The 16,160-nt window shown below is 27.6% G+C and overlaps 2 protein-coding genes across 2 annotated transcripts; one reads left to right on the top strand and one right to left on the bottom strand.

Annotated features, from left to right (window-relative positions):
- The first annotated feature begins 1,364 nt into the window (after positions 1-1,364).
- Positions 1,365-2,270, top strand: LOC145839700 (casein kinase I-like). The gene has a single exon (XM_082947239.1). It carries the CDS (start codon positions 1,365-1,367, stop codon positions 2,268-2,270), a length of 906 nt encoding a protein of 301 aa, XP_082803365.1.
- A 3,778-nt stretch (positions 2,271-6,048) lies between these two features.
- Positions 6,049-16,079, bottom strand: LOC145831038 (coiled-coil domain-containing protein 22 homolog). The gene is made up of 15 exons (XM_082938311.1): positions 16,009-16,079; positions 15,334-15,455; positions 14,253-14,432; positions 13,797-13,955; positions 12,511-12,611; positions 10,793-10,868; positions 10,381-10,511; positions 10,166-10,273; positions 9,694-9,843; positions 9,353-9,472; positions 8,753-8,869; positions 8,397-8,498; positions 7,613-7,816; positions 6,920-7,054; positions 6,049-6,561 (listed from the first exon to the last, which is right to left on the bottom strand). The coding sequence occupies exons 1-15, from the start codon at positions 16,056-16,058 to the stop codon at positions 6,442-6,444; spliced, it is 1,875 nt and encodes a 624-aa protein (XP_082794437.1). The 5' UTR covers positions 16,059-16,079; the 3' UTR covers positions 6,049-6,441.
- Between the last annotated feature and the right edge of the window lie 81 nt (positions 16,080-16,160).

Genomic DNA, 16,160 nt, shown 5'->3' with positions numbered 1-16,160 from the left:
TTTTTAATTATAAAAAAGTATCAAACTTACTCATTAAAGCTTAAGTATTTATTTTTTCTTTTAAAAACAACAACTTTGTTTAATGAACAACTACAACTTAAAAATTTTGGCTTATATACCTTAATTGTATACTAAGTTTTAAATATTTTAAGAAATACTTTTAAACATTTAATTTTTTAACCAATTTCTCTTTGCAGCATTTATTTGCTATTTTAACCAGTAACTTTAATATTAAGACAACTTTAAAAGACGTTCAGCAGTTATGTACGATGTGTACAATCATGAAAAACATATATATATATATAAATTATATATATCGAATAATTCAAGTAACTTAAAACTTTTAAGTTTAAAGTTGTTATAGCTCAATATATGTTTCTTAATGACCACGAGATATTTTTTTACACCCAGGTCCTTGAACTTAATTGTTGTTTAGAATTTTCGTTTTTTTTTATTGTCTTGTTCTTGGAAAATTTACTTTTTATTTATATACTAAATTATTAACTATAAAGTTTACCAGTATAAACTAAAACTAAGATTAAAAGTTTGACAATTCTACTAGGTAAAATTATTTAAAATATTTTTAGTCTACTTAGTATTTATATAAAGATTTTTTCTAGTTTCACATTTTTATTTTTGTAATAAAAAGAAACATTTTCGCCCAAAACTAAATACTTATATTTGTCTATTCAGCATGTACTGCTTGTTAGATCAGTTGTGAAAAACATACCTTAAGTGTCTGCTAATTAAAGCTTTTGCTTTCTGTAAAACTTTAAATCACATTAACACTGTTTGGAAAGGATTATTAGTTAATCAATTATGTATTTTGATATCTGTTTTGAACTAATTTTAATTAACAAAAATGTTCTAATTGTAACTCAAAATGTTTAAGTCTTTTGGTAGCATTGTCTTCTTGGCTGTTTAATAATTGCACAGCACAATCTAAGTATGAGACTGCAAATTAGAAAAAAAAATATATTTTAAAAAATGCTTATAAATTAAAAGTAAAAGTTATTTAGCATTATTCAACAACTATAAATCAAAACACTAAAATTTATAACTTAGGAAATATTTCTTTTAAATAAAACAGTGTTCTTAAACTTAGAAAAGCCTTGTAATCTGCAACTTTTTACTGAAAGCATTAAGTATAAAAGTTAATACAATATAAAAATTTAAAATGACAGTTACTATAAATTTATCAAACACAATAACATCCAAAACAACTGTTTGTCCAATCTAAAATTTTAGCAGCATCTAGAAGTACAAGCTTATGTAAAAGCTGTGTGTACTCAAAGTTTAGAGTGGAAGTATCAATGTATTTTAACAACTTTATCATATTTATCACTTTTAACAATTTTCCAGACATGGTTATTTTAAAGCAACCCATCAGCGACCAGTTCGACCCGAAGCACCTCGAGCTCCTCGAAGAAATCGACAAGGGCGGGTTTGGGTGCGTGCACAGCGCCACCTACCGGAACTTCCCCGTCGTGGTGAAGACGTCGCTCAAGGCGGAAGAAGAGGACGAATCGGTGGCGCGCGAGCACAGGAACCTCCTCCTGCTGCAGCCGAGCGACTTCACGGGAATCCCCAAAGTCGGGAGCAGGTTCACGATGGACGGTAAGGAGGGCTTCGTGATGGAGCGGCTCGGCACCGATTTGCTCAAGCTGCTGGGGAAAACCCCTAACAGAAAGTTTTCATTAACAACGACGCTGATGATCGGCATGCAGGTGATAAAGCGGCTGAAGTCGATCCACTCGTGCGGGCTGGTCCACAACGACGTCAAGCCGAACAACCTGATGACGGGACCGCGCGACAACAAAAACACCATCTACCTCATCGACTTCGGCATCGCGCACAGCTACGTGGAGGAGGGGAGGCACGCGCAGCGCAGGAAGACGCGCAAGATGAGGGGAACCAAGAAGTACTGCTCCGTCGGCACGATGCGAGGAAGAACGTCGAGCAGAAGGGACGACCTGGAGTCGCTGGCCTACGTGCTGGTCAGGCTCAACACCGGGAAACTCCCTTGGGATCCGATCCTGAAGGATCAAACGAAGAGCAAGAAGGAGATGATGAGGGAAGTGCTGAAGAGCAAGAGGCAGGAAGCGGGTGAGATCTGCAGGGGAACGTGCAGGGAGTTCGTGGTGTTTTTGGAGCGGGTGAGGGCGCTGGGTTACAGCGAGAAGCCGGATTACGACGGGTATTGGGACATGTTCGAGAAGTTGCTGAACAGGAAGGGCTTAGAAGCCGACAGCCCGTTCGTGTGGGATTGAACATGTTTTTGTATGAATTTTGTTGCGTGTGATGATTTCATTGTACGTATTACTCTTTTGTTACATTAAGTGTTTTAAAAATTAAGTTTTATAAGTGAATTTAGTTTTTTATCAATCTGCCATTTAAATTCTTAATACCTCTGAAATTAATTTCATCGTTGTAGTTAAACAACTTATTTAATGTAGAAATATTCATATTTAAAGTCATTTTTTAGCGATCTATTTATGCCTCTTTTGTGTTTTTTAATTTGTACGACTTAGTTTCTGAAATTTATATAATGTAAAGAATAAACTTTCAAATACATTTAACTTAAAAGACCGAGAAGAATTTTTATATCAAAGTTTAATTAATATTATAAAACCATCAGTTTATTTAAACTTGGATAAACTGAAAGGCAGTATGAAACTTAAGTAATTTAGTGTCAGAAAAAATCAAAACGAAGTTAGTAATACTCGTACATGTGAAATCATGAAACTAATTTTTTTATTGCGTTTTTTAGTTTATTAACATGAATAGTTGTTACACAGTGGGTATCTATGGACAACCTCTGCTACTGCTTAGGCTGAAATTATTTTTTTTACTTACCATGGGTTTTGTTCAATAGCTACTAATTTATATTTAAAAGTTTAAGTCTACTTCGCCTTAAAAAAAAATTTTAAACACTGAGTGTAAAATCAATTTATTTAACAGAATACATGACTTGATCTAAAAAATTATTCCTACAAACTAAATTTGAGATCCTGTAAATCTATGCTACTAAGTTGACATAGTTGAGAAAACTTACATACAGTTTTCAATATAAAAATTTTATTCGCTAAATTTAATCAAAGTTAATCAAAAAACTGTAGCCAACGACTAAACTAAGTATTATGCTTTGTCAAATTTAGAATAAAATAACTTATTTTTTTATTTTTTAAACGATATAAAACTCCAAAAATGTTCTGTCCCAAAACCTAGTTCTTAGGAACCATTAGGTTATTTGAAAAGTTAATGAAATTAAGATATTGTTTATTTTAAAATAAATTATAAAAAAACATCGACTCTACTAATTATATTACACTGTGTTATCAACTCTACTTATTATACTATATTGTTTATCAACTACTTATTATATTATTTGAAGTACATTTTAAAATATATATACTTCTACTGTTTCTATGTAGTTTTATCTAAATGACATCAAAGTACATTTAACTTAGTTTGTGTTTAGAATACTATAAAATAAGTTACTCAACTACTCTATTACTTCTGTAATCTTCTTAAATATTTTATTACTAATTAAATTTTATCAAGCTGCTGCAAATAATTAAAACCTGATAAACTTGTTCAAATTTCAATATTTTTTTTGACTGAAATGTATTTTTAATTACAGTTTAAACTGTTTTTTTATAGGCAAATGATTGTATGTTAGTTTTACTTATGCAAGAAAAAAAATTAAGGAAATAATTTAAATGCTTTATCTCTTCAAAAAAAAAGGTATAATGAGTAAAGATTATTTTGAACATTATTAAAACCATTAAAGTTGAAACTGTTTTAAATAAAAACTTTGTTTTACATCTTAGTGCAGACACCAGATATCAAAGTTTTTTTTTTTATTTTCGTCGAAAAATTAATCAATGGATCATTACTTCTGTATATTTGATAAGATGATAAATTAACAACGGATATAAACATTACATGTATTTAAGCAACATTTAAGAATTATCAATAGTGACTTAGTGATTTCAGTTTGGAAATAAAACTGACTTGTTTATTATTGTTTATATATTTTTGGATAAAAAAGGTTCTATGGTTTCATACTAGTTCAGTCTCTTTAAAAAACATATGCTAAATGTTGTCAGCTTACTAACTCCTAATTTTAACTATTTGCTTGGACTACACGTTAAAAAGTATCCGAGTTGTGTGCGACTCGATAATCAAAAGGTCCTTCGTGCACTAGGTCCTAGGACTAAATGTTTTGAGCGTTTTTTTGTCGTTCAATAAACTATTAATATAGACGTATTTCTAATAGTTTTGAAACTATCTTATCCGTCAATAATTTAAAAAAGTGTGATAAAAGAACAAAGTTAAATAAGATAAAAGTTGACTTAATAAACTAACGACCAAATTTTAAAAAAATAAAAAAAACATGCTTTTTATATAAATTTTCGAGTTTTCTTAAAGTTTCAAATTCTTACTAATTACATGTTTTTGAAATTTTGTAAAAGTTTGGTAAGTTGCAAAACATGAAAATACAATTTTAAATTAAAAGCCAATTAAATTTATGTACATGTATAAATTTTTGAAAGGCAAGGAAGCACTAACTAAATTTTAATCGTAAAATTAGAGTTTTATCAAAAATTTTGATAGTAAAATATATTTCGTAACAAAGTTGAAAAACGGTCAATTAGTTATTGTTCTTACAAAAGAGCTAAAAAATTAATTAAATATCTAATAAGACTTAGACTTTATTAAAAATTAACAAAACACTGATAATAAATCTTATCGTAAGGCTGAAACTTTTATTGCTTGTTTTTTAAACTTTATCTAAAATTGTGCTATTTATTGATAATTTTGGTTACAATTGGAAATAAGCTTATATCAATGAAATGTTAATGAACTAAAAATATTGTCTGATAAAACTTTTGATTGCTTCAACAGAAAATTGCTTTAAATATTTTTGCAGTTACACTATTATAAGATGTATCAACTAAGAAAGTTTTGAGTATTGTTAAGAAATAACTTATATAAACTCATAACTTAAGAAAATTGTTTCTTAAAATAAACTTAAATGTACACAATAGTAACCAAATATTCAAAAAAAAACTTTTTTACCAGGTGCTTTGTGGATTTATACTAATTTTTAATATCGAAACTAATTTTTAGATATAGCCAGATAACATTGGAGTCTAGATTAGGTTCTTTATAGAAGAAAAATTAAACGGTGAATAAAAATTCTCCAACGTATTTGAAATATACCTCATATTTCAAGAATTTGATTTTTGTAATTCTAACAACAGTCTTTTGTAAGGAACTTTTTAAGTTTTTAATACTTTTTAAGTAAACAATAATCTTTATTTTTGGTTTAAGGTCTTCAATTTTATAGATAAAACTCTACAAAATAAGATCAAATTGTAAAAAAAAAAGTAATTTACGCCCCTAAAATTAAACCTACAACTAAAAATTAATCAGATTTATTATAACTCCGGTAAGAAGAAAAATGTATTGTTAAAACTTGATGAAGATTTGAGTTAAAAGGTTAACTATAAATTCCTAAATTAATACTTAGTTTCAATATATTGTACTTTAAGGCAAGTTAATTAGTTCAGATTTAGTATATGTAGCAACATTTTAAAACTAAAACTACAGGTTTAAAAATATCGTTCATTTACAATTTAAACATCTTCTTCTTTATTTTTTTAGCAACTAAACAAAAATTCACTTTTTATAAAACTTACTTGGAGTTTTCAAAAAACTATACTTTTTTTTTATTGTATAGTTTGGTATTTAACTAAGTTAGCTACACATAACATAACTCAACTAATATATTTTTAATTTTTCACAACTTAAAAATAGTCTCGCACAGTATCTTGTTGGTTTAATTAGATTTTTTTTTACACTTGGTGGTACAAATTTGTTATAGTTTACTTTTGAACGAAATGCTAATTTTATTTAGTTTAGATAAAAATGTATTTAAATAGCATGAATAATAATTTAGTGACAATTTTTGATTAGTGAAAAATAAATAATGATTGCACATGAAATACATACCACAACGTATAAGTCATAAAACTGCTGTGTTAAATAAATATATACTGCGATAAAACATTTCAAAAGTTTTTTCATAAGAAACACAATTCAAAAATAACTATTCAAAATATAAATTTAAGCGTTTGATAATAAAGATCCTAGCGAAACAAGTTCACTGGAATATGAAATAATAACAAATTTAAACAGTATTCTTTCTTTATTACACTAACATATGTTTCTGTGTGTTAACGGGTTAACACACTTCAACGGAGCTCTTTAAAAAATAAATACTGTTAGGAAAGAATAGAAGCTGAAGTAACTGCCTTGAATAAAGAAAGAATACTGTTTAAATTTGTTATAATTGAAAGAAATAATAGTTAATGAAAACAAAAGAAATAACTTGCGAGGTGTTATCTTAGTTTAAAACATCAAATATAGCAGCTACTTTCTGTTCTGTTTTATCTGTTTGATGAGCTGCTGGTTTTCTTTCTTCATTTCCTTGTAATCGCGGATAATCTTCTTGAGGTTTTCTTCCGCGTTTTTGGTCAGCTCCTTGTCAATCTGTTTGATTGGAACAAAAGAAAAACTACATATGAATTAAAATTTGCAGATGTTGTATATGGAAACAATATTTAAAAATCTAATATTTTACTAATCAATTTAATTGTTTAACAGTTTCGGTTTAAGAATTTTACAAAATAAAATGATAGATACAACAGTTCTAAAACAAAGTTCTTTTTAAAGTTTGAAATAGATTAATCACTCATTAATATCTTACTTGTGTTTGAAAAAATAAGAAAAATGCAATTTACAATTTTCTCTTCGAATATCTTATTCGTTACACCTAATTACGTAAAAACATACCAACTTATTGAACAAAAAACCTTAAATGAATTACTTTAACAGTACTAAAGTCAACCTGTTGTTCGAGTTCTCTGATTTCCCTGACAATGGAACCTGTTTGTTGCACTGTTGTGATGAGTTGGTTGCAACCGTCGTGCAGTGCGACAAGGTACTTGTACGCCTGTCGCACATTGTCGTCTTTCTTCGCATCCTTTTAAAAATAATTGAGTGTTAAGTATACACTTTAATGTTTTAAAAAACGAAAGTAGGTATTTTAATTTTTATTGAATAAAATAGTAACTTGTAAAACACAAGTTAAAATGTGTATGATGAGATAAATGAAATTGCGTTTAGTGAAATTAAAATTAGGTTAAAAACTTAAAAAATGTTTGAATAACTTATTGTTAAAACTGTTGAGTTTAGCTCTAAGATAAATAGCTATTAATTGTTTGTGTCGCTTAAACTAAGAACTGTTAAACTTTTGTAAAATACAAACAAATCAAGCATTGAACAATAATTCATCGGCGACCTTAAAAGTAAAGTGTTCATCTTTAAACAAATTTAAGAATTGAGAGCTGACAGCAAAACAGAAAAATACATCGAAAAATTAAGGGTAGTGCTTTTAACATTAAATTAAAAAAAAACTTAATCGGCATCGGCAAAGAACAAAAAAAAAACTTTTGAGAAATGCATAAACAAAAACATTAAACCTAGGAATAATTTAAAATAAGTAAAAACTATTACTTGTATCACAAAAACAAACAAGTACCTTGAAGAAGACTTCGTCGGCGACGGCGAATGTCCGGTCGATCCTCCCGCTGATCTGGTTGATGACCTTCTGCGTCTCCTGGTTGTCTCCCAGGATCTTGGCGATCCCCTGCTTCTGCTTGTGGATGCTCGCCACAATCTCCATGATCCTCCGCGTGTAAGAAGTCCTCCTGCGCTGCTTGTCCATCGATTCCAGCTCCTGTTTCTGTTTGGGGGAATTCTATTGTTGAGCTATTTGACTTAAGCTTTCGAGATTGATTTTCAACTAAGCCAACTTTGTTTTAAAACATATCGTGTGTAAAGGAATACTTAGAAGTAGAGTAAACTAAATTTAATTGATTGTGGAATGAAAAAAAAGCTTAAATCATTACAAAAAAGTATTTGTGAAAATAAGTTATTAAAATAAGAGATGAAAATAAGTATGATTCAATCATTTTGCTTTTACTGATCTAATTAAAGAAAAACTATGCCAATAAGTGCGAGTTAAATATTTTTCTTGAGATTTTTATAAACAATTTTTTAAATTCAATATCAACGCTAAAAGATTTATAAACGCTTGTAAACCTTTACAATATAGGTCAAATACTGTTTGTAAAAGTGTCTAATACTGTTAATTTGTTAGTTCTTGATAGTTTGATTATAAATTACGTCTTTTCAGGTGATTTTTTTAAATTTTAGTGTGAATATATTTTTTCAATTATAGACGTTTTGTTTCAATAAAAATAGACTAATGTCAACATACACAATAAAGGCAAAACAGAAAGGCATATATCATGAAAACTTACAAGTTGTTGAACGACTTCGTCTTTGTTTTTCGTGTCAACCATGACTCCTCGCATTTTTCTGCGAATTTCTTGAATTTCCTTCAGCATTGCTTCTGTGTCAACCTACAATAATATTTGAGTAAGTGTATTGAACGAATACTGTTATTGGCTAGTTTGTGAATCAAAAAATAAGTTTAATAGGTTGTAAAGAAACATATCTTTCTAATTGCCACTCATACATTGTTAAAAACACTTAACAACTAGTCAATTTACTTACTACATAAACAAATTTTAAGGTAAAAAAGTCTTTTAAACTAATTTTTTTTTGGTTTTTTCCTATCTAACTGCAACTTCAAGAAAGAAAGCATAAAATAAACCTTGTTCTTTCCAAGTTCTTCTTCCAATTTATCAATTTCATCTTGCAACGGAACCCTTCTGTCTTCCCACATTTTATCGAGTTCTTCTTTTCTCTTCTCATTTGTCTCTATCAGGTCCTTCAAAAATATTTGTCTACTAGTTAAAAGTGATGTTGAGTGGTGAAAAAATTTTATAAAAAATATTTTGTTAGTGATTTTTGATTGAATTTAATATTTAAAAATAATAACTTAATTCGTAAAAACCTTTACAAAAAAGCCAACAATTTTTTTATAGCTTTACGTATCTAAAATAGTTTTAAACCGGTATGTACTAAAATGTCTAAATTTCTATGCTTTATATGCTTACACAAAATAATTTCTCATAAATATTTTTTGTTGACACAATTAAAAAAATTTAAAAGTAAACTTAAATTAAAAAAATGTTTTGAGAACTTACATAAAGTATTACACAACCTATGTGTACTGAAACAATCAAGAAATAAAAAATAGTGTTTTTTTACTAGTTTACACTTTTAAAAGTCTAAAATGTAAAGAAGTCTTAAGTAATTAAATGTGCAGTGCAAAGCTTTTAAAATATTGAAAACCACTGAATTACACTACCTTCAGTTTTCCAATGTTTTCTTTTGAATTCGCTATCAGCTTAACAACTCTTGTTTTTGTTTTCAGCTTGTCTTTTTCTTCCTTCACAACCACAGTCAGCTTTTCCAGTTCTTCTGTCAACTGTAACAAAAAATATTTAACTGTTTATCACTAAAAAGAGGTTTGCATTTTTTTTTAAATATTTGCAATTGAATATATGTAGTGTTTAGAAAAACCATCTTTAGTAGTAGATGTGATTGTTGATAAACCAAACTAGTTTAAATCTGTACATGAGATTTTTTGTATGTGATCTTTACTAATTTTTTTACCATGTAAAAATAAATAACAAAACACTAAAAAACCTGTTCAACAAGCATTTCAGTTTCTTTTATTTTATCTTCAGCTTGAGTTTTGTCGTTGTTCAAACTTTTAATTTCCACGTTCAAATTTTCCACTTGTTCCTTCAAAACTTCTTCCGTCTCAGCTTCAGGTTCTTCGGAATCTTCTGCGTTCTGCAACAAATATAAAACATTAAACACAATATAAAAACAAAACTAATATGCGTGACTAAAACCAAACATCAATGACTGCATTAATTTGTAAGAGGCAAAGAAAAATTTAATTTATTTTAATACTGCCTTAAGTTTTAAAACTAATATCTCAAAAATTAGGTATAAAATAAATAAAATTTTATTTTAAGTGCTGTATAAATTAAGAGCGAAATTCTTTAAGTTACCATAAGTCTTTGAATAAAAAAACTTAAGAGTCTTTGAGTCTTTTAATAACAGTCTTTGATTAAGAAAAAGAAATTACTTCAAGCAAGTTATAAATAACCTCTTGCTCTACTTGTTCGTTTTCTTTATTTTCATGTTCTTCGTTAGTATCCTGTTTCACTGAAGTTCTCTTCTTCGGAACTGGAGGCTTTTCTTTGTCTGTTTCTTCCTGATCATCAAAAAAATCCGATTTATATGAAAAAAAACATATGGTTCTCATATGGCATTATAAAACAAAAACCAGTTAATACTATGTACAACTTGTAAGCAAAATACCTCTTCAACGGTGAATTGAAGGTCTCTTGTGTTGGTGAACCGAGAACCTTTCGCTTGATTGACCGCAACCACGTCATTGCAAATGCTCTTTATTACGTCATCATACGACGTCTCCAAATCGATGTTTTCACCTGATTAGGTTGTTACTAAGTAAAAATTAGCAAACATAAACGATTCTATTGGTAAAGTAATAAAAAAAGCTAAACTGAAGTAATGAAACTTTATTAAACATTCATTCAATTGAAATAGTTTACGAACCTTTTGCATATAGTTAACCTTTAAAAAGTAAAAAAAAAAACATGTTAATGAATTACTACTGCTATATCATTTAGTTTAATTTTTGTTTCAAACTTTGTTCTTTAAACTCTGAAAAAAGTAATCTTTGCGAAAAAACATTAGTTATTAAAACTACCAGTAGTGAAAGACACGTCCTTCCACTGATAGTCTTCTTTTCGTTTCAATTTAGAATCTTTAGTTTCATCAGAATTCTGCTAAGTATAAATTTTTTATCAAAAAAAGGCTTCGATGAACTTTTTTAAAGTTTTTTAATAGTTATAATATTCTATAATAATTCAATGGAACTGTTTGTGAAATCTTTTTATTGTTAGGACCTTTATATTGTTTGATTTAGAACTACAAGTAAAAACAAACTCATTTAAGGGCATAGGGAGGTCCACTTTGATTTTTATAAGTTAATCCTATTTTATTGAGTTTTATCTGAGCTATCAGATAGCAAGTAATAAATATGTAAATTTTTACTTTACGTAAGAGGTTCTCAATCAAACAAAATAAAAACAGTTAAATGGAACTTTACAAACATAATTATACATACAAAAAGGCACAATAAAATCTTAAATAATGAAAACAATGTTTTACGACAGACCTTGCTTGCTTGGGTGTTTAGGATATAAAGTCTTGTCTTCATTAACTAATATTTAATTATAATAATTCTTCTTTTGTTTAATAAAACAAAAAAAATTGTTTCAAATAAAAACTCTTGGATAAAGTTTATTTTCAGTGAAACTCACAAAGTAAAATTTTGATATACTAATAGAGAAAAGTAAAAACTTTAAAGCTTTGAATTCATATATCTAAAAATGTTAATTTTAACTTCTTTTAATGTTTACACTTTAATTGAAGGTAGGTTTAATGTTTGTAAATAAAATAATTAGTATACTTTATGACCCCTTACACGCTTAAATAAAGGCAGGGTAAAATGATAGACATCATATATAAACATTACAACCAATAACAACTTTAAAAACTAGTCAAAACTACACAATACACAAAAGAGACTTTGTAAAAACTCACTTACATCATTTGTAATATGAATAAATATAATATAAAATAAAAACAAATTGTACAGTAATCTTCCTTTATTGTACCAACATATGTTTCTGTGTGTTAACGAATCAACACACTTCAACTGGGTTCTGTAAAAAAATAATTACTGTAATGAAACAATAGAAACATAGAATAAAGTATGTGTATACATGTTTTCATTAAATAAAATATTTTCTACAGATAATAGTTAATAACAGGTAAAATACTTAATATTAAATTCAACTGTTATAAAATTATATAATATTTGTGATTATTAAGTCTAAAACAAGTAAAGTAAACTAAAATACACAACAAAACAACAAATCATAATATAAACAACTCAGGTTAATGGAAAGAATAACTGATCCAAATTTTACTGTTGTTAACGAATGAACAAAATACATTCATTACATCTAATAATTACGTCACAATATAAATGAGGTTATTTCAACTATTTAATTTGTATTGCAAAGTTTGTTAATTTACTTTTTATGTTTAGTAGGTTTATATTTTACCTACTATTAACTATTATCTGTAAAAAATATTTTATTTTAATGAAAAAATGTATGCACCTACTTTATTCTATGCTTCTATTGTTTCATTACAGTAATTATTTTTTTACAGAACCCAGTTGAAGTGTGTTGATTCATTAACACACAGAAACATATGTTGGTACAATAAAGGAAGATTACTGTACAATTTGTTTTTATTTATATTTCAGTGAAGTTAGTTCACTAGGATCTTTTGTTAGCAAACGATTTAACCTATATTTTTGAACAGTTAAATTTAATATAGTTATACAATAACCTGATTTTCATCAGAACACTTATCACTGCACAGGCCAACCACGTTGTCTTCAAACAACGATGGAACCAACATCAACTTTGTGGCTACTTTCTCTTGCATGCCTGAATTATTTACAATAGGTATTTATCTAGTTTGAAGACTCTAAAATAGTTATACCTAGAACAACTACACAATCAAATAAGTTATGCTGTTAAGGAATGAGCGCAACAGGTGCTGACGATCATTTACAAATTTGGTACATTTTTAAGAATTTAATTGTAGCTTTTCATAAATTTTTTTTTGTGGTCAATGTACACTGTACAGCAGGGTTTGTAAACTTTTTGTTGGTAACTGGCTGGTTTTAAATTATATTTTGTTATTTTAATATTTAAACAAATTTTTGGTGATTTATTGGTTTTTTGAAACTGTACTTGAAGAAATACTTTATAAGTAACGTAAAATTATGAACTGTAATAAAATAATTAAACCAAACTTAAACTAATAACATACTTAGTTTTTTTATTTTTAAAATACATTCCTAAATTTAGCATCATTATATCAAGTAGTTGGTTACAAGATTAGATACTAACTACAACAGTAAATTAATTACACAAAATTAAAGCCTGCTGTGCGAAAAAGCCAAGTTTGGAATAAATAAAACTATTTTAAAAACTTATGACATGTAACATGTTTATTTTTCTTAACTATGAAAGCCATCTAAATTTCAAAACAACAAAAATTGTTTGTTAAAACAATAGTAACCTTGCTTGCACTATATACTCTTAAATCTATTTTCCAAGATATATAATCATAATATCTTTTATTGGCGATATTAAACTAAATAGAAACATAAGCTACAACAGTGTTGTAACTTTTAGGTATTAAAACTAGTTATTTATATATACTACTAAAAAAAGATACTATTCTTTTTTTTAAACATCATTAAACATATACTGGACTAAAAATAAAATGCTTAAAAACGAGACGGGTCAGTTTTGCACTAAGACACTTTTGCAGGAGTCGTAAACTTTGCACGAGTGAAAATTTTGAAAATAATTTCTTAATTCCACGTAAATTTACATTTTTGAAATCTTACAGTCATAAAACTTCTTTTTTTTTTTTTTAACATATAAAATAAGTTTATTGTACGTTTTATTAAGACTTGTTTACATTTATTTGTGTTTTGATTGTAAAAAAAAAAACAAACACTGAAATCAAAGTTAATTTTACTGAAATCGGCTTTACATTTTTATAAGCCTACTCTAATATAAATTTGAAAAATATTATAAGTGTAATAAACAACCAACATGTAATCTTGTCAGCTTCAAAACACTTGTTTACAGCATCATGCGTCGTTCTGTATTGGTAACATTTGTTCTGCTTCATACAGTAGGGAGGCAGCCAGAACAAATTAGATTGTTTCTTCAGTACTTGCGCTATTCTCTTTTGCAAAAGTGAAGAGGATTCTAAAGTTTTGAAAACAATTTTTTTTAATTTATAGTAACAAACTAGTCAAGTTTAATAAATATAAATCAAAAAAAAATTTTTTTTAGCTTATCACGTAAATATAAATAAGAAAACACATATTCATACTTTTTAGTTCAAAAACGTATAAATGAAAATTCTAAAAAAAGTTAAAGATAAAGATATAAACTTTAATCATAAAGTTATGTCAATAACCTATAATCATTTTTAACAACAAAAAACAAATGAAAATATAATATTGTTTTGAAATAACTACTTTTAGTTAAAAAAAAACCAACCTGCGCTGTCATCTTCCTGATCGTTTCCCTTGGGCAGCTTTTCCACGAGGAACATGAACACCTTCCTGATCTCTGATTGGCTGTGGTACAAAAATGTCTGGTACCCGATCTCGCCCTTGTACCCGACCTTCTGGCACGCCTGAGCGATCGTCGTGCCCACCCGAAACCTCGCGGACATTCCTGATTCAGATTTTCAATTATAATTTTTTGAACTTAAATAACTACTAATTTTAATGACTATTATATAAAAACCAATCTTTTTTTGGATACTTTTTTTTGGAAAAATATCTAATGTTGTAATGTTTAATATTATTTTTAATAGAGTTTTTCGTTTTAGAGTTTAAATTTTGACTGTAAAGTTTTTTTTTTCTTTTTCATTTTAAGGTCATTATAACTTTGATTAAGCTGGGTATGCAACTTGATGACCGAGAGGTCTTTTTGTGTATCCAGGTCCTTGAACCAAAAAAGTTTGAGCATTTTTTATTTTGTTCAATAAACCACAGTATTGAGGTTATTATTTGCATCACAAAGTAATACAAATATACTTGTAATTTGATTAGTTCTGCATGAGCTTTGTTCATGCGCTTAATCTTAATTAACTTAATTTACATTTGTTTTATAATTGTTTGACCTTAATTAACTGATGAAATTATGTCAAAAATTTGTCTTGGAGTTTGAAAAGTATATTCAAACAGTTCAATTACAGTTATTGGCTTTGTATCACCATTTGAAATAGAACTCTATAATAAGATGCAAGAAAATTTCAAAAACTAATGTTGATTTTAACGAAATGAAAGTTTAAAAGTTTTAATTTGTATTTAGCACATCAAAAATTTCAGAAAAATCTAGTCACGTTAAAAAAATTATACAGATCTCAATCACAGAATTTTTGGACTAAACAATTTAGCTTTTAACTATATATGGCAAACTTTAACAAAGACATCTTAAATAAAATTGTAAATATTTTAATAAATATAACTCAAATGAAGACAAGATGAACTTAAAACGAACCCAATGATAAACACCAAACAATAACAGTAATAAAACAGCTTAATAAATCAATTTCATCAGCATTACTAACCGGGTGGAAACTTTGAAGACATTTTGAAGTCGGGGTCGATTATTTTGAGGCAGTTGACAGTGGCTTCAACAATTTCCTCCGTCGTCAGTTCTGACAACTCCTCATGTTTCTTCGCAAATTCACTGTAAAAAAGTTTTGTTTTGTAAAAAAGTTTTTGAAATTTGAAAGTAAAATTCATACTAATTCCCTATCAGTACAATTCTACGCCTAGGTAGATTTCTTCAAACATACTTGCAAGAGTTAGTAGGCATTTTAAGCTTTAATTTAAGTAGAAAAAGTTTGGTGACTGATCCTAGTTGTTTACAAAAAAGTTATTTTTAATGTTTTTTCTAAAAGTTGTAACTAGTTTATAAAAGGTAAGGTTAGATTAGGGGTTGGCAACTTCTCTAGTAGGTGTGCATCTTTTGCACAAAACCTACCGATGTGGTTAATTACAGGTTGTCGCAGTAAATGTATACTAAAAATTTTTTTTGTAATTTGTAACACCAACAGGCTATAAAACGATAATGGCATGTTTACAGCATACGTTAAACTGTAAACTTATTTTGATAACTTTTGTTGTAACTCAAAGTAAAAAAGCCTTCAAAAAATTTTCAAGTGTGAAAAATGCTCAAGTTTTAAGTAAATTACAAACAAATAAGAAATTATAGTACTTGTTAAGAAAAAAATACTTACCATCCAATGTTGTCAAATGAGTTCAAAATAATTTGATCAACTTCTTCCATTTTCAAGAATTTTTTGCTTAAAATAACTATAAAAGATATACAAACTAATTGATAGAAGAAAAATATATAATTCTTAAAGTCAAAAACTATTAAAATTTAAAA

Source organism: Thalia democratica, chromosome 1 (assembly GCF_965202585.1).
Source record: "Thalia democratica chromosome 1, ktThaDemo2.hap1.1, whole genome shotgun sequence".
Taxonomy (NCBI): Eukaryota; Metazoa; Chordata; class Thaliacea; order Salpida; family Salpidae; genus Thalia; species Thalia democratica.
This window is presented reverse-complemented; position numbering and strand designations above follow the sequence as displayed.

Bases quoted from the DNA above. Each gene is read 5' to 3' on its own strand.
- LOC145839700 (XM_082947239.1), top strand. From the start codon at position 1,365: ATGGTTATTTTAAAGCAACCCATCAGCGACCAGTTCGACCCGAAGCAC.
- LOC145831038 (XM_082938311.1), bottom strand. From the start codon at position 16,058: ATGGAAGAAGTTGATCAAATTATTTTGAACTCATTTGACAACATTGGA. The intron at 8,870-9,352 runs GTAGTGTAATTC...ATATTTTTGAAG, and splicing joins AAAACATTGGAAAACTGAAG to GACCTGATAGAGACAAATGA. The intron at 7,817-8,396 runs GTAAGTTTTCAT...TCCCCCAAACAG, and splicing joins ACGAAGTCGTTCAACAACTT to AAACAGGAGCTGGAATCGAT.